Here is a 23,767-nt window from a genome sequence, read left to right as displayed (position 1 = left end):
CGTGGTATTTAGAATTCAAGGAAGAATAGATGCCGGGCTTGGTGGCTCACGCCTATAATCCCAGCACTTTGAGAAGTGGATTGCCTGAGGTCAGGAGTATGGGATCAGGCTGGCCAACATGGTGAAACCCCTTATCTATTAAAAATACAAAAAATTAGCTGGGTTTGGTGGCACACGCCTGTAATCCCAGCTCCTTGGGAGGCTGAGGCAGGAGAATTGCTTGAAACCCGAGAGGCAGAGATTGCAGTGAGCTGAGATTGCACCACTGCACTCCAGCCTGGGCAACAGAGTGAGATCTGTCTTAAAAATAAATAAATAAACTGATTAATTAATTAATTAAAAATAAAAAATGTGTGCCCAAAGTTGTGCAGAAATTAACATTTTTAATAGTAGTATTATGTGAGAAATTGAGGTGGTTTTTTTTCCCCTACTTCTGTTACTCTTTTGTAACTCCTATCTTTTGATTCTTTTTTGTTTTGTCTCCTTATGTACTTCCTTAATCTTCCTGAATTTTTCCCTAATCCCAAACTACTAGAACTGTCCAAGGCCAGGAAGAATTGAAAGAAGATGGTTTCTTGAAATCCCTCTTCCATGCTTCTTTGGTGTTTTGCAGAAGACTGTAATTTATTGGACACTTTTCAGTATTCATCAGTTTATTTCCATTGAAGAACTTTGAACTCCTTCAAGTTCAAAAAAAAACTATGAATTTTAAGAAGCATCAGTATTGAAGCCTTTGCTCTTATAACTTAGTAGTTGTGTGACCTTTGGCAAATTTCACATTCAGATCCTCAATTTTCGCATCCCTAAATGGAGAATGATACTGCCTACCTCATAGGTTTAGTTCTACTGGTCGATAACTTACCTATATGAATTATAAGGTTTAAAGAAATGAACTCTTTTTTTAAGTTTGTTAACATTATCACTTGAGCACTTTATCCAAGTTGTATTTTGCAAAGACATGAGAAAGGGAAATAAAATATTTTTTTAAAAAGTTAAGAAAACATTTTTTTGACCAGGCGCAGTAGCTCACACCTCTAATCCCAGCACTTTGGGAGGCTGAGGTGGGTGGATTACCTGAGGTCAGGAGTTCAAGACCAGCCTGGCCAACATGGCGAAACTGTCTCTACTAAAAATATAAAAATTAGCTGGGCATGATGGCACGTGCCTGTAATCCCAGCTACTTGGAACGCTGAGGCAGGAGAATCACTTGAACCTAGTGTGTAGAGGTTGCAGTGAGCCAAGATCATGCCACTGCACTCCAACCTGGGTAACAGACTGAGACTCCATCTCAAAAAAAAAGAAATTTTTTTTTTTCTAAGTTTTAATCAGTAAGTTTATCTGTATGTAAAGCAGAGGGTTTTTGTTTTCTACAGGTTATATTCCCAAATAACTTTGAAACAGGAAATGGAGGAAATGTACAGGGACATCTTCCCATGATGCCAGTGTCTCCTCTAGTGCATCCAAGAGTCAAGGAAGTTCGAACTGATGGTGGGAGTCTTCGAAGAGGTAGGTTCAACATTGGGAGAGTAACAAAAAAGTAACAAAGGTCTTTTTTTTTTTTTTTTTTTTAGAGAAAATTTTAAGTCTTGTGAGTATATTATTCAGAAATCAGATTTATCAGGATTTGAAAAGGAGCTTGATGCTTGTACTAGCACCCCTGTGTAGCTCATTGTATATTATACACTATTATATATATATATATATTATATACTATAGTGTATACTATATTAATAGAATTTTACATGTAGTTTATTTAATAAATGTATGTAATCTTTCCTGAATGCTAATGGGAAACTGTTTAAATAAGCTAAAATCAGGCATGATGGCATCGTTCTGTAGTCCTAGCTACTCAGGAGGCTGAGGCAGGAGGATTGAGGATTGTGTGTTGGAGCCCAGCCTGGGCAAAATAGTGAGACCCCACCCCCCATTTCCCCCCAAAAAAAAAGAAAAAGAAGAAAGAAAAAAAAAGATAAGTGTATTAATCTGTTCTGGCACTGCTAATAAAGACATACCTGAAGCTGGGTAATTTATGAAGGAAAGAGGTTTAATTTACTCACAGTTCCAAATGGCTGGGGAGGCCTCATAATTATGGTGGAAGGCAAAGGAAGAGCAAAGGCAAGTCTTACATGACAGTAGGCAAGAGAGCTTGTACAGGAGAACTCCCCTTTATAAAACCACCAGATCTCATGAGACTTATTCACTATCTGGAGAACAGCATGGGAAAGACCTGTCCCCATGATTCAGTTACCTCCCACGACACATGGGAATTATGGGAACTACAATTTAAGATGAGATTTCGGTGGGGACACAGCCAAAGTATATCACTAAGCTAAATACCTACTTTTCCAAATTTCCCAAATTTATATTCTTCCTTTGCCTGTGTATGTCTCAGTAGAAAAACATTTAAAGCAAAACAGAATTCTTATTCTCTTTAGAATGCTTAAGTTCATCTAATAAACTCCTTATTTATACTCTTAAAATAGTTAATTTGAGACTTACCAATGGAAAGATTTTAGTTCATTCTTCCTTATTTTCTCTTGTGACGTAGCAAGCTGATGTGTGCATCTTGTGGGTTATACAGCTCTTGGATTTTAAAAAATTAGTTAAAATCTCCTGACCACATAGTATCCCTTAACAAATCTTAGATGAACAAGTGTTCAGGTTACATAGTACGGGACACCCATTTCTGGAGTCTGTGTGATTGTGTATGTATGTTTGTCTGTCTGCAATCTTTGCTTTACATGCAATGCAGGATCATAAAAGCGATTGCAGGCCAGGCATGGTGGCTTATGCCTGTAATCCCAGCACTTTGGGAGGCTGAGGCAGGGGGATCACCTGAGGTCGGGAGTTCAAGACCAGACTGTCCAACATGGTGAAACTCCATCTCTACTAAAAATACAGAAATTAGCTGGGCATGGTGGTGGGCATCTGCAATCCCAGCTACTTAGCAGGCTGAGGCAGGATAATTGCTTGAACCTGAGAGATGGAGGTTTCAGTGAGCTGAGATTACACCACTGCACTCCAGCCTGGGCAACAGAGCAAGACTCCATCTCAAAAAAAGGCCGGGTGCGGTGGCTCACTCCTGTATGCCTATAATCCTAGCACTTTGGGAGGCCAAGGTGGGTGGATTGCCTGAGTTCAGGAGTTCAAGACCAGCCTGGGCAACACAGTGAAACCCCATCTTTACTAAAAATACAAAAAATTTAGCTGGGCATCGTGGCGCATGCCTGTAGTCCCAGCTACTTGGGAGGCTGAGGCAGGACAGTTGCTTGAACCCTAAACCCAGGAGGCAGAGGTTGCAGAGAGCCGAGATCGCACCACTGCACTCCAGCCTGGGCAACAGAGTGAGACTCTATCTCCCAAAAAAAAAAAAACAACAACAACAAGATTGCACAAGATGTACCCAAGCAAGTTAGAAGGAAAGTGCCATACTCTGTGTTTCCATTGAGAGTCCTTTATTGCCGGCGACCAAGAGTCATCTCACACTCAAAAACCTCTCGGCCCCGATGAAGAGGAGGTAAAGTCTTTTATACCCATTTTTAGGGAGGGGAGGAGGAGCCTAGCTGAAGCGGAATTTTACAGAAGCAAAACAAGCAAGTTAGAAGGGGGAGCTGGTTACCAGGAGGTAAATGGTTCTCATGATTGTTGGTTACTAAGGGGGGTAATCACAATAGCCAGGGGAATTGCCAAGCAGGATGTGGTTACAACGGTTGCAAGGTCCTGGGTACAGTATGACCCAGCTATGCACCCAAAGGGGGACTGGCGGGGAAGGTGAGGCTAAGATGGAGTTGGTCAGGCTCACATTTAAGATGGAGTCTGTTAGGCTCACTTCATTTTGACCTTTACCAATCTTGTCAAAATGTTAAAAAAAAAAAAAAAAGAAAAGAAAAGAAAAACTCTTCCTACTGTCAGTTGTTAATGTTTACAGAAATGAAAAAACAGTAAAAACATTTAGTATAATGTAATTTAAAACTTTGGAAATATTGATAATTCTTTTCTTTTCTTTTTTTTTTTTTTTTGAGACAGAGTCTCACACTGTTGCCTAGGCTGTAGTGCAGTGGCACAATCTCAGCTCACTGCAATCTCTGCCTCCTGAGTTCAAGCAATTCTCCTGCCTCAGCCTCCCAAGCAGCTGGGACTACAGGCATGCATCACCACACCCAGCTAATTTTTTTGTGTTTTTAGTAGAGATGGAGTTTTATCATGTTGGCCAGGATGGTCTTGATCTCCTAACCTCGTGATGTGCCTGCCTTGGCATCCCAAAGTGCTGGGATTACAGGCTTAAGCCACCATGCCTGGCTTATTTTCTTTTTAAAAAACTTACCAAGAGGCCGGGCGCGGTGGCTCACGCCTGTAATCCCAGCACTTTGGGAGGCCGAGGCGAGTGGATCACGAGGTCAAGAGATCTAGACCATCCTGGTTAACATGGTGAAACCCCATCTCTACTAAAAATACAAAAAATTAGCTGGGCATGGTGGCGCGTGCCTGTAATCCCAGCTACTCAGGAGGCTGAGGCAGGAGAATTGCCTGAACCCAGGAGGCAGAGGTTGCGGTGAGCCGAGATCGCACCATTGCACTCCAGCCTAGGTAACAGAGCGAAACTCCGTCTCAAAAAAAAAAAAAAAAAAAACTTACCAAGAATAGTTTAAACTGTGCTTGCCACCTTCCTCTCATATAATTTATAACTAAGTGAGCATTTTTTCTGTACCTTGGCAAATTGTGATGTTTCTTTCTAAATTTGGATCAGCTTTTCATTTATATATTCATTGCATTCTTATTGAATAGCCACCATAGCTTTTCCAGTACTGTGCTAAGAAGAGATCATTTCAAGGGATTTGCAGCTACTCTATGGCTTCAACTCAAGTCTTCCATTGAATTGTCACCTTTGAACATGCCTAGTCAGATTCAAGAGCTCATGTGGATTTCTTAGTTATAGGGCATTAAGATGGACTCTTGTAAAGGAGTATGGAAACTACTATAGAAATTTCCACTTGTTTACTGAAGACAGTGGAAGCTACTTTCATACGCTGAAGAATTATGGAAAGATTTTTATTAAACCATAACTATTTCCCCAGTCATCTCACTAATACAGAGAGCTTCTAAATCATTGCTAGGGGTCATTTTAATGACCTTTTAAGCATGTTTTGAAAATAGATTACATGACTATCTAATTATCTAGTGAATGTAAAAATAAATAATGAAGGCCAAGCACTGTGGCTCACACTTGTAATCCCAGCCAAGGTGGACCGAGGTCAGCAGTTCAAGACCAACCTGGCCAACATGGCAAAACCCCGTCTCTACTAAAAATAGAAAAATTAGCCAGCCATAGTGGCATGCATCTGTAGTCCCAGCTATTTGGAAGGCTGAGGCAGGATAATCGCTGGAAACCAGGAGGCGGAGGTCACAGTAAGCCGAGATTGTGCCACTGCACTCCAGCCTGGATGACAGAGCGAGACTCCATCTCATAAATAAATACTTTTGCTTTAAAAGCATATTATTGACCTACCTGTAAGGTTGAGGGAAGAATTGTGGGAAAAGATGTAGAAAAGATGTAGGGTTGTAAGGGGCTAGAAAAACTCGTGCAGCTGATAGAGGAGGAATGGAAAGCAGATCCTATGAAAGGATAGCACAGGAAGAGAGGCAAAATCCATAATCCTTACTTTATTTTTGATCAACGCACTACTGCCAATCCTCAGATTAAGGCAAGATAAGCAGATTTATATCATCTTTACTCATATCTTCTGATGAATTTATTAAAGATGATTCCATATCTATTAAATCAGAAAGCCACAACTACTGCCTTAAGCTGCTTGGAGTGCAAATATGCATGAAGGGGCAAAACTGCAACTCAAATTACTGATTTTTGCTTTTCTTCCCTTCTTCTCAGGTGCTCTTTACTAGTTAAGATTGGGAGATATTGAACTACTACTAGAATTTAGTGCTTATATCATTCTACCTCTCAACCGCTACTTTATCCTTAATGTTTTGCTCTGTTAATATAGACAGAGGTTCAAGAAACCAGTAAGATGAGTGATCATAATTTTCACATTTTGTATGTAATATATGAGTTATTTTATGCCTCTTTCTCCCAGAAGACTTCATACTCCATGAGGGCAAAGGCTATGTTCATGTCTAGCTAATGCCCAGCATAGTAACTCATTATAAATGAGTAAACCTAATTTATTGAGTGAATGAGTAAATCTAATTTATTATTTTAGAATACATTTCTGTTTTAAATTTATTTATTTATTTATTTTTAGATATGCAACCATTGTCTCCAATTCCTGTCCATGAACGCTACAGTTCTCCTACCGCAGGGAGTGCTAAGAGAAGACTCTTTGGCGAAGACCCCCCAAAGGAGATGCTTATGGACAAGATCATAACAGAAGGAACAAAATTGAAAATCGCTCCTTCTTCAAGCATTGCCGCTGAAAATATATCAATTTTACCTGGTCAAACTCTTCTAACAATGGCCACAGCCCCAGTAACAGGAACAGCAGGACATAAAGTTACAGTTCCATTACATGGTAGCGTTTTAATGCATTTGTTTTCTATTTTTTCTGAGTTGGATAAAAATTTAAGAAATGTCTTACTGGATTAGATCACGTGGTTTTTCCTAACTCATTTTTTTCTTGAACCTATACTTTTTTCTTTTTTTAATAGATTTGATTTTTTTAGAGCAGTTGTATATTCACAGCAAAATTCAGAGGAAGGTAAAGATATTTCTCATATTCCCCCTTTCCCACACCAGAGTGCTACATTTGTTACAGTTGATGAACCCACATTGACACATTACCCAAAGCCCATAGTTTACATTAGAGTTCACTCTTGGTGTTGAATAGTTTGATTTTGAGAGTGTATAATGACATGTATCTGTCACTATAGCTCCATACAGGGTAGTTTCACTGCCCTGTAAATCCTCTGTACCCCACCTTGTCTTTTGTTTTAAACCTATAGTGTTTTTTAAATTTTCAAATTATATAAATTTACTATTTGTTTGATTAGACTTATTTTACTTTTTCTTTTTTTTTTTCTGAGACAGGGTCTTACTCTGTCACCCAGGTTGGAGTGCAGCAGCATGATCTCAGCTCACTGCAACCTCTGCTCCCAGACTCAAGTGATCCTCCCACCTCAGCCTCCTGAGTAGCTGAGATCACAGGCAAGTGCCACCACTCCCAGCTAATTTTTTGTATTTGTGGTAGAGATGGGGTTTCACCATGTTGGCCAGGTCTCAAACTCCTGAGCTACTTTTTATTTTCTTATCTGGGCTTTCCAATGTGTATGTTTGAGCAAAAACTCTGTTTTTTGACTAGCATCTAAAGTGCTTTAAAAAAATTTTAATCCTTTTTTTCAATAAATTTAAACTATAAATGCATCACAGGCATATACAAAATAAAGAACAAAATTTGCTTCTTTTCAGTAAATTTAAAGTACGAAAACAAAACAGAATATTCTTGTTTCAGGGAAGAAATAGAAAATAAGGATTTGTGCAGGGCATGGTAGCTTACACCTGTAATCCCAGCACTTTTAGAGACTGAGGCAAGAGGATCACTTTAGTCTAGGAGTTTGAGACCCAGACTGGGCAACATAGTAATATCCTATATCTATAAAAAATTAAATTAGCTGGGCATGGTGATGTGTGTCTGTGTGGTCCCAGCTACTCAGGAGGCTGAGGCAGGAGAATCATAAGCCCAGGAATTTGAGGCTGCAGTGAGCCATGATCATGCCACTGCAGTCCAGTCAGGACAACAGAGCAAGACCTTGTCTCAAAAAAAAAAAATATATATATATATATGAGGGGGTGGGGGCCGGGCATAGTGGCTCAAACCTGTAATCTCAGCACTTTGGGAAGCTGGGCAGATCACATGAGGTCAGGAGTTTGAAACCAGCCTGGCCAACATGGTGAAACCCTGTCTCTACTAAAAATACAAGAAAATTTAGCTGGGTGTGGTGGCACATATCTGTAGTCCCAGCTACTTGGGAGGCTGAGGCAGGAGAATCACTTGAACCTAAGAGGCGGAGGTTCAAGTGAGCCGAGATCATTCCACTGCACTCTTACCTGGGCGACAGAGCAAGGCTCTGTCTCAAAAAAAAAAAAAAAAGGCTGGGTGCAGTGACTCATGCCTGTAATCCTAGCACTTTGAGAGATTGAGGCAGGCAGATCGCTTGAGCTCAGGAGTTCGAGATCAACCTGGGGAACATGGCAAAACTCCGTCTCTTAAAAAAATATATACAAAAAAATAGCCAGGCATGATGGCTTGCACCTGTAGTCCCAGCTATTTGAGGGGCTTGAGGTGGGAGGATCACTTGAGCCCAGGAGGTCAAGGCTGCAATGAGCTGAAATGGCGCCACTGCACTTCACCCTGGGTGACCAAGTGAGGAAAAAAAAATTCAGTCACAACCTAGAATTACTATTTTGTAGCGTTTTAATACACACAAATGTATGTATATATAATTAACAAACTATATGTAGTTGACAATTTTTCAAGAATATATGCAGATTATTTCTAATAATGCTTATACATTCAGGTGTTGCAAATGATGCTGGAGAGATCACGCTGATACCTATTTCTATGAATACAAATCAAGATTCCAAAGTCAAGAGTCCTGTATCACTTACTGCTCATTCATTAATTGGTGCTTCTCCAAAACAGACCAATCTGACTAAAGCACAAGAGGTACATCCAACTGGAATAAGCAAACCAAAGAGAACTGGGTCCTTAGCACTATTTTACAGAAAGGTATGTGTTTTTATAGCATTTAAAAAGAGTTCATTTAATCAGTGGAAGAAAGATTGAGTAACAGACAGACTTTGGTCTCTTTTTTTAAATATACATAACAAATTTTATCATTTTAACCATTTTTAAGTGTATAGTTCATTTGTATTAAATACATTCACATTGTTGTGCAGCTATTCAGTATTATTACTATCCATCTCCAGAACTTTTTTGTCTTCCCATTCTGAAACTGTACCCATTTCTCCCTTCCCCCAGCTTCTGGCAACTACTGTTCTACTTTCTGTTTCTGTAAATTTGACTACTCTAGGTTCCTCACATGAGTGAAATCATACGATATTTGTTCTTTTTGTGACTGGCTTAGCATAATGTCATATAGGTTCATCCATATTATAGCTTGTGCCAGAATTTCCTTTCTTTTCAAGGCTGAATAATATTCCATTGTATAAAGAAGAGAAAAAAAAGAACAAAAGAAAAAATACTCCATTATATGAATATACTTTTTTTTTAATACCATATTTTGTTTATTCATTCATCTGTTGATGGGCATTTGGGTTGTTTCTACCTTTTGACTATTGTGAATAATGCTGCTGTGAACATTTGTGTACAGATGTCTGTTCAGACCAGGTGCAGTAGCTCACGCCTGTAATCCCAGCACTTTGTGAGGCCGAGACAGGAAGATCACTTGAACCCAGGAGTTTGAGACCACCCTGGGCAACACAGTGAGACCTTATCTCTACAAAAAATTAAAAAAAAAAAAAAAATTAGCCAGGTGTGGTGGCATATGCCTATAGTCCTGGCTACTTTGGAGGCTGAAGTAGGAGGATCACTGAGCCCAGGAGGTTGAGGCTACAGTGAGTTGAGATCACGCCACTGCACTCCAGCCTGGGCAACAGAACAAGGCCCTGCCTTAAGAAGAAAAAAAAAAAGCAACAAATATCTATTCAAGTCTCTGCTTTCAATTCCTTTGGGTGTATTCCCAGAAATGGGAGAGTAATTCAGTATTTAATTTTCTGAGGAACCATGATACCATTTTCCACAGTGGCTGGACCATTTTACATTCCTACCAGCAAGGCACAAGTGTTCCAAGTTCTTCACATCCTTGCCAATGTTTGGTGTTTTCTGGTTTATTTGTTTTTTTGATAATGGCCATCCAGTGAGTGTAGAGACATCTTACTATAGTTTCAATTTTCATTTCCCTAATGATTAGTGATGTTGAGTATCTTTTCATGTGCTTTTGCCCATCTATATATCTTCACTGTAGAAATGTCTGTTCAAGCCTTTTGCTCATTTTTTAATTACGTTTTTTGGGTTTTGTTGTTGAATTGTAGGAGTTCTTTATGTATTCTAGATATTAATCCCCTATAAAATATACTATTTACAAATATTTTCTCCCATTATATGGGTTGTCTTTTCATTCTGTTGATAGTGTTCTTGACACATGAAAGTTTTTAATTTTAATAAAGTCAATTTATCTATTCTTTTTATTTATTGTCTATGCTTTTGGTATCATATACAAGAAATAATTGCCAAATCCAGTATTATGAAACTTTTCCCCTATGTTTTCATCTAAGAATTTTATAATTTTTAGCTCTTACATTTATTATGTCTATTTTTTATTTATTTATTTATTTTCTGAGATGGAGTCTTACTCTGTCACCTAGGCTGGAATGCAATGCCATGATCTTGGCTCACTGCAACCTCTGCTGCCTGGGTTCAGGCGATTCTCCTGCCTCAGCCTCCTGAGTAGCTGGGATTACAGGCACCTGCCACCACACCCAGCTAATTTTTGTAGTTTTAGTAGAGATGAGGTTTCAGCATCTTGGCCAGACTGTTCTTGAACTCTTGACTTAGTGATCCAACCACCTTGGCCTCCCAAAGTGCTGAGATTACAGGTGTGAACCACCGTGCTTGGCCTATTATAGCTGTTTTTTTTTTTTTTTTGAGACGGTGTCTCACTTTGTCACCCAGGCTAGAGTGCAGTGGCACAACACAGCTCACTGCAGCCTCCACCTCCTGTGTTCAAATGATCCTCCCACCTCGACCCCCCAAGTAGCTAGGACTACAGGCACGTGCCACCATGCCCAGCTAGTTTTTTGTTTTGTTTTGTTTTGTTTTGTTTTTTGGGGTTTTTTTTTGAGATGGAGTCTCACTCTGTCACCCAGACTGGAGTGCAGTGGTGTGATCTCAGCTCACTGCAACCTCCACCTCCCCAGTTCAAGCAATTCTCCTGTCCCAGCCTCCCAAGTAGCTGGAACTATAGGCTCATGCTACCACGCCTGTCTAATTTTTGTATTTTTAGTAGAGATGGGGTTTCACCATACTGGTCAGGCTGGTTTCAAACTACTGACCTCAGGTGGTCCACCTGCCTTGGCCTCCCAAAGTGCTGGGATTGCAGGTGTGAGCCACCATGCCCAGCCTATTTTTGCCTTTTTTGTAGAGACAGGTTTCACCATGTTGCCCAGGCTGGTCTGGAACTCATGAGTTTAAGTGATCTGCCCGTCTCAGCCTCCCAAAGTGCTGGGATTACCACCGTGAGCCACCATGCCCAGCCCATTTTAATTTTTGAATATGGTGTTAGATAAGGATCTAAAGTCATTCTTTTGCACATGAATATCCATTTTTCCCAGCACCATTTGTTGAAAAGACTGTCCTTTCTCATTGAATGAGCTTAGAATCCTTGTTCAAAAGTCACTTGATCATAGATATGGGGGGTTAATTCTGGGCTCTGTATTCTATTCATTGGTCTATATGTGTGTCTGTATTCAGTACCACACTGTTTTGATAACCATAGCTTTGTGTCGTAAGTTTTAAAATCAGGAGGTGTAAAACCTCTAACTTTGTTTTTCTTTATTAAGATTGTTTTGTCTATTCAGGATTTCTTGACAGTCCATACGAATTTTAGGATGGGTTTTTCTCTTTCTGCAAACACGGTGTTGGAATTTTGATAGAGATTGCATTGAATATAGAGATTGCATTGGCTGGCTAGTGTTGACATCTTAAGAATATTAAGTCTTCCAGTCCATGACCATAAGATGTCTTTTCATTCATTTGTGTCTTCTTTAATTTTTTTCAACAACATTTTGTAGTTTTCAGTATATGTCTTTTGCAAGACAAGTCCTTGCTTAAGATTATTCCTAAGTATTGTATTATTTTTGATGCTATTGTAAGTGGAATTGTTTTCTTAATTTCATTTTTTAGATTGTTCATTAATATAAAGGAACACAAGTGGTGGTGGTGTTGTATTGATTTTTTTATTTTGCAGCTTTGCTGATTTATTTATTAGTTCTATTAGTTTTTATGGATTCTTTAGGTTTTTTGGGTTTTTCATATATAAGATCATGTCCTCTGTAAACAAAGATAATTTTACTTCTTTCTTTCCAATTTGGATTTCTTTTTCCTGCCTAATTGCTCTGGCTAGGATTTCCAGTTCTATGTTGAATAAAATTAATGAAAGCAAACATCCTTGTCTTACTCCTGATCTTAGAGGAACAGCTTTCAGGTTTTCAGTTTTTGAGTATGATGTTAGCTGTGGGTTTTTTATATACAGTTGACCCTTGAACAACATGTTTTTTGCACTGTACAAATCCACTTACATACAGATGTTATTAAGCCAACACAGCATGAAAATACAATATTTGAGGAATGTGAAACCTGTGTATACAGGGGGCCAACTTTTTTTTTTTTTTCTTTTCCGGGGAGATGGACTCTTGCTCTGTTATCCAGGCTGGAGTGCAGTGGCACAAACTCAGCTCACTGCAACCTCCCCCTCCCAGGTTCAAGCAAGTCTTCTGCTTCAGGCTCCCGAGTAGCTGGAATTACAAACACAGACCACCATGCCTGGCTAATTTTTGTGTTTTAGTAGAGACAGAGTTTCACCAGATTAATCAGGCTCGTCTTGAACTCCTGACCTAAGGTGATCCTCCCTCCTTGTCCTCCCAAAGTGCTGGGATTGCAGGGGTGAGCCACTGCACCTGGCCAAGGGCCAACTTTTTGTACATGGGAGTTCCACAGGGCCAAATGCAGGACTTGAGTATGCACAGATTGAGGTATATTCAGGGGCTCCTGGAACAAATCTCCTGTGTATACCAAAGGATGACTGTATATCCTTTATTATGTTTAGGTAGTTTCCTTCTCTTCCTAGCTTGTTAAGTAGTTTTATTATAAAAGGGTGTTAAATTTTGTCAAATGCTTTCTCTGTATTGAAATGATTATATAGCCTTTTTCCCTTTGTTCTGTTAATATGGTGTGTTACACAGATTGATTTCCTTATGTTAAATTATCATTACCTTCTAAGAATAAATTCTACTTGGTCATGGTGTATATCCTCTTCATATGCTGTTGAATTTGTTTTGCTAGTATTTAGTTGAGGAGTTTTGCACCAGTATTCATAAAATATAGTGGTCTGTATTTTTTTCTTATGCTTTCTTTGGCTTTGCTATCAAGTAATGTACCTTTAGCCATTTAAAAAATATATTTGGGCTGGGCGTAGTGGCTCACGCCTGTAATCCCAGCACTTTGGGAGGCCTAGGTGGGCAGATCATGAGGTCAAGAGATCGAGACTATCCTGGCCAACATGGTGAAACCCCTGTCTCTACTAAAAATACAAAAAATTAGCTGGGCGTGGTGACACCTGCCTGTAGTCCCAGCTACTGGGGAGGCTGAGGCAGAAGAATCGCTTGAACCTGGGAGGCAGAGGTTGCAGTGAGCCGAGATCTGCCACTGCCCTCCAGCCAGGTGACAGAGCGAGACTCCATCTCAAAAAAAAATAAACATTTGACCTCTCAAGAGAACATCATGATCTTGGTAAGCTATGTTTAGACTCAGGCTCACAGGATTTGATTTCGTTTTCAGATCTAACTTAGTTTTTTGCCAGCTTGTATTCTTCTATAACTTTAAGTAGTTGGCCAACCTCTGGAATTTACTGAAACTCCATTGTGTTATGTTGCTATAGAATAGAGTTCACTGTGGGGCAAATACATCTTGGATCCCATGGACGAATTAGCAAAGACTCAGTCTAAAGATTAGTGGGATACTATGGGATAGCTACATTGTTTTTTCTTTTTAGAGACAAGGTCTTGCTCTGTCACTCAGGCTACAGTACAGTAGCATGATCATGGCTCACTGTAACCTCGACCTCCTGGGCTCAAGTGATCCTCCCTCTTTGACCTCCCAAAGCACTGGGATTACTGGTGTGAGTCACCATACCCAACCCATAATTTATTTATTTTATTTATTTATTTTTTTTGAGACAGAGTCTTACTCTGTCGCGCAGGCTGGAGTGCAGTGTCACAGTCTTGGCTCATTATAGCCTCTGTCTCCCAGGTTCAAACAATTCACCTGCTTCACCCTCCCAAGTAGCTGGGACAACAGGTGTGCACCACCACACCTGGCTAATTTTTTTTTTTTAGTAGAAATGTGGTTTCACCATGTTGGCCAGCCTGGTCTCAAACTCCTGACCTCAGGTGATCCGCCCACCATGGCCTCCCAAAGTGCTGGGATTACAGGCATGAGCCACCATGCTCAGCTCAGACACATAATTTTTATTATAAATCTAGGCCAGTCATGGTGGCTCATCCCTTTAATTTTAGTACTTTCAGAGGCCAAGGCAAGAGGGTCTCTTGAGGCTTGTAATTCCAAAGCAGCCTGGGTAACATAGCGAGACCCAATCTTTACCAAATAATTAAAAAATTAGCCGGGCATGGTGGCACATACCTGTAGTCCAGCTACTCTGGAAGCTGAAGTGGGAGGATCACATGAACCCATGAATTCGAGGCTGCAGTGAGCTAAGAAAATGCCACTACACTCCAGCCTGAGCAACAGAGTGAGACCCTATCTCCAAAAATAAAAAATAAAGTAAATTTAGTGTGTTACCTTTTAAATTAGCATATGACCAGTTTCTTATTACAATGCCTAAATTATTTTAATATTAATGAAAAAGAACTAAAAGGTTGACCTTAGATATAACTTCAATTTGTCCTATCTCTTACAAGCACATTTTGATCATCAACTTCTAATAAGATAGACATATTAATCAGATATTTATAACCAAACATGACTGCAATGCATCCCACAACTAGATGGTTGGCTAGCCCATTCTGTTGCCCAGATTGAAGTGGAGTGGCTATTCACAAGCACAGTTATTGCATGCTACAACCCCAAACTCCTGGGCTCAAGTGATCCTCCTTCCTTACCCTCTGAGTAGCTGGGACTATAGGCAAATTTAAGTGTATTTCTCTACTAATTGTTCTTTTAGTGTTTTTGAGACAGGGTCTTGCTCTATCGTCCAGACTAGAGTTCAGAGGCACGATCATAGCTCACCACAGTCTACCTCCCAGGCTCAAGAGATCCTCCTGCCTCATGAGTAGGAAGACCACAGGCGTGCACCACCCCACCTACCTAGCTGATTTTTTATTTTTTGTAGACACGAAGTCTCGCTGTGTTTCCCAGGCTCATCTCGAACTCCTGGGCTCAAATGAGCCTCACACTTCAGGGGATTACAGGTGTGAGCCACCATGCCCAGCCAATTATTCTTGTATTAATTTTTTATGTGTCCTTTTTCCTCTGTGCTAAATAAATCTTCCATAATTTATGCTTCCTCAGTCATGTTTTTCTCCATTCTTTTGTCACTTGCTGTCATGGAAAGTCTCAGCCCACACTCTGAATTAGATAGTTTGTTTTTTTGTTGTTTTTTTTTTTTGTGTGAGACAGAGTCTCAGTCGCCAAGGCTGAAGTGCATTACAAAATCTTGGCTCACTACAACCTCCCCCACCTGGGTTCAAGTGATTCTCCTGCCTCAGCCTTCCTAGTAGCTGGGATTACAGGCACATGCCATCATGCCCACCTAATTTGTATATTTTTTAGTAGAGACAGTGTTGGCCAGTGTTGGCCAGGCTGGTCTCAAACTCCTGACCTCGAATGATCTGCCCACCTTGGCCTCCCAAAGTGCTGGGATTACAGGCATGAGCCACCGTGCCTGGCCTAGATCATTTTATAGTAAGATAAAATGTGAGGATTATTTTTTATGTTTTTATTCAAATCCTGTTTCTTTCACAGTACCTCTAATGTGTTTTCTGACCTTGAGCATAGCAATCATCTATTTATTTCTTAGATTTTGGTTTAGCTGTTTGAAAATAATAGTAGCTTAAATAAGAAAAGAATTTATCTTTCATGTAAAGTCTGTGTAAGTAGTGTGGGACTGCTATGGTTATCACTATCATTAAGAACCCAGGTCCCTTCAAGGCTTTTTTGGCCGCTCTCAATATAAGATTTCTAACTCAGTCCATGATGACTGCTTCCCTTCCAGATACCATATCTGCATTCTAGCCAGCGGGAAGAAAAAGAGCATGCCTCCTCACCTTCAGAACCTGTCCTAGAAGTTACATACACCAGTGCTGTTTATTTTCCATTTAGTAGTCATATAGCCACTTCTAGAATTTGGTGTGTGTGGTTTTTTTTTTCCTTTTTGGAGACAGTGTCTTACTCTGTCACCCAAGCTGGGGTGCAGTGGCAAGATCATGGCTTACTGCAGCCTCAACCTTCCAGGCTCTAGCGATCCTCCCATATCAGCCTTCCTGAGTAACTGGGACTATAGGCACGGGCTACCATGCCCAGCTAATTTTTAAATTTTTTGTAGAAAAGGGGTTTTGCTAAGTTGCTTAGGCTGGTTTCAAACTCCTGAGCTCAAGCAGTCTGTCCACCTCACCCTCCCAAGGTGCTGGGATTACAGGTATGAGCCACCATGCCCAGCCAGAATTTTCAAGGGGGCAAATATAGCCTTTATTACAGGAAGCTGGGTGTAAATGTCAAGGGTTCTGTTAATGCTAAAGAGGAGGCAGTCACTGGAAATCTACTTATATTTATAGCTTCTACAACCATTCTTTGTCTTCTGTTCCTTTTAATTATAGCTCATTTATTTTCATTACATTGTGGGTTTTGGAGCAGCTAATTATCCAAGGAATTTTATCTTGTAGGGAAACCCCTTCTTTGAATGAAATAGTCTCCAGAAGTATAAACAAAACATATAAAAGCAGGGCTGCTTTGATTGGCAGGTAGGATGCTTTAGAGAGAGTCTTGCTCTTTTCATCACCTTTACTGGCTTCTCTCTTCTGTCCCTCCATCCCTTCCTATGCCTAAGGACTGTTTAAAAAACAGAGCTTGAAACCAGAGGCCAGGCGTGGTGGCTCACACCTGTAATCCCAGCTCTTTGGGAGGCCAAGGCAGGCAGATTGCCAGGGTCAGGAGTTCAAGACCAGTCTGGCCAACATGGTGAAACCCTGTCTCTACTAAAAATAGAAAAAAAATTAGCCAGGTGTGGTGGCATGTGCCTGTAATCTCAGCTACTTGGGAGGCCGAGGCAGGAGAATCACTTGAACCAGGGAGGCGGAGGTTGCAATGAGCCAAGATCATGCCACTGCACTCCAGCCTGGGCAACAGAGTGAGACTTTGACTCAAAAAAAGAGAAAATACAGTGGTTTCCCCATTCACTTCCCATTTTTAATTTTCAAAATAGTAAATTTCTGCCTTTGATAATTAATCTTAGTTTGACAGAAATAAGGCTTTTTTTGGTGAATTCTTTATTTTGAATGTTGTTTTAGAATCTAATATACTTTTCCTTTCATTTAAATATAACCTATTCCATACAGATTAGAAGCTAGAAAATATTATAAAAGGAACTGAAATGTCTGAATCTATAATAAATTCAAAACTATTCATTGAATAAATTATAATGATTATCTATGCTGAACTCAGTGTGATGCTGGTGTTCTATGCCTAAATAGAATTTACTGTGAATTTTTTGTTAGACTCAAAAGCCTTCCCAGCATATGTGTATCTGTAAGCATTGGATCGGCTCTGTAAGAGATACTTTACCAAGCATTAGTTAATTACATATTTTTTAAATTCTTCTAGCCAGGACTATATCTCTTATTTTCTCCTTTCATGAATATAGAGTTCTAGCATCTTTCCCTCTGCTCTGAGCCTCCCGTTTCCTCAGCATGACTGGACCAGAAACAAGGGGAGAGGATGCAGAAAATTGTCTGCTATAAAATAAATCACTGGCAGCTTTGGAGTCAACTTTTATCTCTCTTTATATTAGATTACTGAGCAGCTTAAATTAGTTTTTAAGCTCAGTTTGTAGGTGTTTTTCTGCCAAAGATAATTTTCTGTAAGGGGTAACTTCTTTCTCTCTTTTTTTCCCTCTGGACATTTAAAGACATAGTTTGGGCTGGACACAATGGCTCATAGCTGTAATCCCAGCACTTTGGGAGGCCAAGGTAGGTGGATCCTCTGAGCTCAGGAGTTCGAGACCACCGTGGGCAACATGGTGAAACCCCATCTCTACTAAAATAAAAAAAAAAAAAAAAGCCAGGCATAGTGGCATGTGTCTGTAGTCCCAGCTGCCTGCAGGCTGAGACACGAGAATCAGTTGAGCCCGGGAGGCAGAGGTTGCAGTGAGCTGAGATCATGCCACTGCGCTCCAGCTTACCAACTTAGGCTACAGAATGAGACCCCTGTCTCAAAAATAATAAGAATTTGAATAGAATAGTCTTGTTTAGGAATACTACACCCCTGTCTCAAAAATAATAAGAATTTGAATAGAATAGTCTTGTTTAGGAATACGACATCAGGGTTATCACTTCTTAAAATAACAAAACAATCTTGCAGAATCTTAGGGCCATTTGCATTAGTATCAATTCATATAAAGAATATATATAAAAGGCTCAGGGCTCAGGAAATTGAACTAAATTTACTTTGACATGCTTAAAAAAAAACTTTGTATCTTTATTTTAACATTCCTATTTTGTTCCCATTGTGCTCATAAAAACAGTGTAGAATATAGGAGCAATTTTTTAAATGGTTTTGCTTTCTGACTCTTTTGGAGTCAGACATTTATTATTTGGCATGTTAGGCCTCTTAGGAATTTTACCTGAACCCAAAGAGAATAGACAGACTTCTGAGCTTTGAAAAATTCAGCCAGGTGCGGTGGCTCACACCTGTAATCTCAGCACTTTGGGAGGCCAAGGTGGGTGGATTACTTGAGGTCAAGAGTTCAAGACCAGCCTGGCCAACATGGTGAAACCCCGTCTCTATTAAAAATACAAAAATTAGCCAGAAGTGGTGGCATGCACCTATAAGCCCAGTTACTCGGGAGGCTGAGGCAGGAGAATTGCTTGAACACAGAAGGTAGAGGTTGCAGTGAGCCAAGATGGTGCCACTGCACTCCAGCCTGGGTGACAGAGTAAGAATCCACCTGTAAAAAAAAAAAGAAAAATTAGGCATTCATAATTGTCATGATGCAGGTAAATCCTACATTTCAGTTTTTCTTACTTTACATAGTTGGCAGCATAGAGTAACAGATGACATCTTAAAAAAATGTTAAGTAGTTTTGCTCTAATCTATATCCTCCTGCCATAGCAGTTAACTAGTCCTATAGAACAGATATGTTATTTAGTTTAGTGTATCAATGGTATGTTTTTTAATCTTGGCCTGAAGCCTATGTTCATGGTAAGACAAAAATTTGAGGCCAGGCACAGTGGCTCATGCCTGTAATCCCAACAGTTTGGGAGGCCAAGGCAGGTGGATCATCTGAGGTCAGGAGTTCGAGACCAGCCTGGCCAACATAGTGAAACCCCGTCTCTATTAAAAATACAAAAAATTAGCTGGGCATGGTGGTTCGTGCCTGTAATCGCAGCTACTCAGGAGGTTGAGGCAGGAGAATCACTTGAACCTGGGAGGCAGAGGTTGCAGTGAGCCGAGATTGTGCCGCTGCACTCCAGCCTGGGCAACAAGAGCAAGACTCCATTTCAAAAAAGAAATTTTTTTGAGAAATGATTTACTTGGCATTTTGCATCAATATGTTACCTTCCATTTTAGGTCTATCATTTGGCAAGTGTACGCTTACGTGATCTATGTCTAAAACTGGATGTGTCAAATGAGTTGCGAAGGAAGATATGGACGTGTTTTGAATTCACTTTAGTTCACTGCCCTGATCTAATGAAAGACAGGCATTTGGATCAGCTCCTCCTTTGTGCCTTTTATATCATGGCAAAGGTAATGTATAAATTGGAAGAAGAGGCTGGGCATGGTGGCTCACGTCTATAATCCCAGCACTTTGGGAGGTCAAGGCAAGCAGATTGCTTGAGCCCAGAAGTTTGAGACCAGCTTGGACAACATGGTGAAACCTCGTCTCAACAAAAAATATAAAAATTACCTGGGCGTTGTGGCTTACACATATAGTCCCAACTACTTGGGAGGCTTTCTACTATTAGATTATTGAGTAGCTTAAATTAGTTTTTAAGCTCAGTTTATAGGTGTTTTTCTGCCAAAGATAATTGAGGTGGGAGGATCTCTTGCACCTAGAAGCGCAGGGCTGCAGTGAGCTGAGATCATGACACTACACCCAGCCTGGGCAACAGAGCGAGACCCTGTCTCAAAAAAAAAAAAGTTTCTATACCATATTGCATATTGCTTTCTCATGATTTATTGTGCTGACTCAGAAGAGCATTTTACTTTCTAGTTGCTACAACGTGTTTTAAGTTATAGAATAACATATCTTGCTTGTTTTTTAAAATTCTGATATATCTGACACAATCATTTGTCTTGACCTTACTGGCTACAGGCAGTCCTAGCAGGTATATACAGTTAAGACTTGATTTTTCAGCTTTTTGAGACAGAGGATATGTTCTTAAACTCCTTTGTGACCCTCCTCCCACAATGCCACTTTGAAATCTCTGTAAAAAGTAGGTCTTAGTAATTGTTACTGTAGAACTATGGCAGTTGACAAGAACAAGCACCTTTCAAAAGGCAGCAAAAAGGGAGCCAAGAAGAAAATGATTGGTCTGTTTTCTAAGAAATATTGGTATGTACTTGTAAAAATATCTGCTATATTCAATAGAAGAAATATTGGAAAGATGCTAGTTACCAGGACTCAGGGAACCAAATTGCATCTGATAGCCTCAAGAGTCATGTGTTTGAATTGAATCTTGCTGATTTGCAGAATCATGAACTCTCAGTTAGAAAACTCAACCTGATTACTGAAGATATTTAGGACAAAAACTGCCTAACTTCCATGGCATGGATCACTCATGACAATGTGTGTTCCATGGTCCAAAAATGGCATATCATGGTTGATGCTCATGTCGATGTCAAAACTACCAAAGTAAAAAAAAACAGTCATTTGCTTCAACTGTTCTGTGTTGGTTTTACTAAAAAACACATCAGATACAGAAGAATTCTTGTGTTCAGTACCAATAGGTCCACCAAATCCAGAGGAAGATGATGGAAATCATGACCCAAGAGGTGCAGACAAATGACTTGAAGGAAGTGGTCAATAAATTGATTCTAGACAGCATTAGAAAAAACCATAGAAAAGCCTTGCCAATCTGTTTATCCTTTCCGTGATGCCTTAGTTAGAAAAGTAAAAATGCTGAAGAAGCCCAAGTTTGAATTGGGAAAACTCATGGAGCTTCATGGTGAAGGTAGTAGTTCTGGAAAAGGAACTGGGGTGAAACAGGTGCCAAAGTTGAATGAGCTGATGGATATGAAACACTAGTCCAAAAGTCTATTTAAAATAAAGTTCAGACTTATAATAGTGGCAAATACAAAGTTCTATTTCTAAAAAGTTAAAAGATAAATCATGTTTTCCAGAAGACTGGCTAACTAATCATGTGTTTTCCAGAAGTCAGAGTTCAGGCTTTGCCATTTCTAGCTAGCTCATCATTATAGAGAAAGGTTTAGCACTAATGGACAGTGAAGCAGGGGAAAAGAGTAACTTACATGAAGTTTATGATCACAGAGATACCAAAAGGAATTCCTTTTTGGATCACTAATCCATATTCTTCCTTTTGGCCACCACTTAGACTTCTGTCTAAGCATTAGAAACGGTCGGGTGCAATGGCTCATGCCTGTAATCCCAGCACTTTGGGAGGCTGGGGTGGGCAGATTACATGGTCAGGAGTTCAAGACCAGCCTAACCAACATGGAGAAACCCCGTCTCTACTAAAAATATAAAATTAGCCAGGTGTAATGGCCTACAACTGTAATCCCAGCTACTCGGGAGGCTGAGGCAGAAGAATCCCTTGAACCCAGGAGGCGGAGATTGCGGTGAGCCGAGATCATGCCATTGCACTCCAGCCTGCGTAACAAGAGCAAAATTCCGTCTCAAAAAAAAAAAAAAAGAAACCCTATAGTCTGTCCTGAAATGTTAGAACCTAATCCTATAATAGCTACTCAGTTTTATGGAGAATCACTGTGAAGTATTTTCAATCCTTAGTATGTGGTTAATTTACTTTTAAGTAAGTACTTTTAAAATTAATAAAACTAGAGACTGCAAGGGATTCAACAGATCTGAGTTTGCTTATATCATTTTTTATATAAAATGCATTTTAGTAAAGTCACGTTATAGCAGTTTCAGTGCTTTTTGATTAATGAAACTATTAAGTGAGTCCCCACAGGCCACAAAGCCTGAACTTTAAAGGTAGAAAAAATCATAAATGTTAGTGGTTTTTAGTCATGGACTGGTCTGGGGTTAATGGTTTTCTGCAAGGCTGCTCTCAGTGCCAACTTATAATTAAAGTTTTTGTTCAGAGCCATTTTTCTTCCGAAAAGCAGTTGATAAATGCAGTTTTTATTTTCCTTAGGTAACAAAAGAAGAAAGAACTTTTCAAGAAATTATGAAAAGTTATAGGAATCAGCCCCAAGCTAATAGTCATGTGAGTCACATTATTTTTCCTACTGTCCAAAAATAGATTTGCTCTCTTTTTCCACTGACAAATCATATAAAAGGTAAACTTCTTTTATAGTTTTAATATACTTTAGATATTCTGCTTTAATGGATAACATTAAACTCAAGAGACAATTTCACTGAAGGACAGTTTCAATAGAAGCCAGGAAATCTGACTGTTTCTGACTCATCCATACACTTGCATATACTTCTCATAAGTTCTGCCATTCCATTTGCTCATTTAATGAAAGATATGTATAATAATATTCTTTAATTATATGAGACTGATTTTTTTGATGATGTTTAAACCCAGTGAGATTTGAGGATTCATTAACTTAACTACAGCGTTTGCCATCTGCTAAGCATCCTAATGTTTGCATCTTTGAATAGACATTAAACATTTCTGATTATATTGTTCTGGCCATGGTGAAAATTCAGTAAAACCTTTCGGTCATGGTAGCAGAGTGGACTGGCACACAGTAAGCATTTAATGAATGTTAATGTCATATTGTTGTTATTATTGTACCTGAAGAACACAAGTAAATTACTTTAATGATCATTCAAGAACCTAGCTGCTGGCCAGGCGGGTTGGTTCATGCCTGTAATCCCAGCACTTTGGGAGGTTGAGGCGGGTGGATCACGAGGTCGGGAGTTTGAGATCAGTCTGACCAACATAGTGAAACCCCGTCTCTACTAAAAATACAAAAAATTAGCTGGGTGTGGCGGTGTGCACCTGTAATCCCAGCTACTCAGGAGGCTGAGGCAGAAGAATCGCATGAACCTGGGAGCTGGAGTTTCCAGTCAGCAGAGATTGTGCAACTGTACTGCAGCCCAGCCTTCAGTGCAAGACTCTGTCTCAAAAAAAAGAAGAACCTAGTTGTTCTGCTCTTAGGAAGCATAATGGCCTCTTCTTTGGCCCTGAAAATTGTAGACAGACGTAGTGGCCTAGATTGCAGACTAAAACAGAGATGGGGCCTCACACTACTAGTAGTTATATCCCCTTCTAAGAGAGCTTTGTTTAAGCCCTAAAATATATTATAGCAAGCAACATAGAAACATTTGGAGAACCAAGTACAGACATTTGTTATATCCTGTGATAAACTAAGATTTTTCTGGGCCTCTTTAGAAAATTCCTCAGAAACAGAGCCTAGAAAGCTCTAGATTATCCTTGAAGATCATTAAGGTGAGGTTAGTATGAGTCAGAAATGGGCCAAGCCACAGCTCCCTATATATCCTCTTAATACCAGTAACCTGTAATAATAGTACAAGGGGGAATGAATCATGCCTTTCCAGCTATCCCAGAGGTGAG

At 39.8% G+C, this 23,767-nt stretch overlaps 1 protein-coding gene across 5 annotated transcripts in view; it reads left to right on the top strand.

Moving 5' to 3' along the window:
- RBL1 (RB transcriptional corepressor like 1) overlaps nt 1–23,767 on the top strand; it is an 83,092-nt gene that overhangs the window by 39,759 nt on the left and 19,566 nt on the right. For all 5 annotated transcript variants that reach the window (XM_012455055.2, XM_064382404.1, XM_064382402.1 and 2 more), the window contains 5 exons: nt 1,374–1,506; nt 6,261–6,527; nt 8,530–8,741; nt 19,611–19,787; nt 22,376–22,447. In XM_012455055.2, the coding sequence (XP_012310478.1) occupies nt 1,374–1,506; nt 6,261–6,527; nt 8,530–8,741; nt 19,611–19,787; nt 22,376–22,447 (861 nt within the window). The remainder of the gene's footprint in view (nt 1–1,373; nt 1,507–6,260; nt 6,528–8,529; nt 8,742–19,610; nt 19,788–22,375; nt 22,448–23,767) is intronic.

Source organism: Aotus nancymaae, unplaced genomic scaffold, assembly GCF_030222135.1.
Source record: "Aotus nancymaae isolate 86718 unplaced genomic scaffold, 86718_ANA_hifiasm-v0.15.2.pri h1tg000029l, whole genome shotgun sequence".
In the NCBI taxonomy this organism is placed as follows: Eukaryota; Metazoa; Chordata; class Mammalia; order Primates; family Aotidae; genus Aotus; species Aotus nancymaae.
This window is presented reverse-complemented; position numbering and strand designations above follow the sequence as displayed.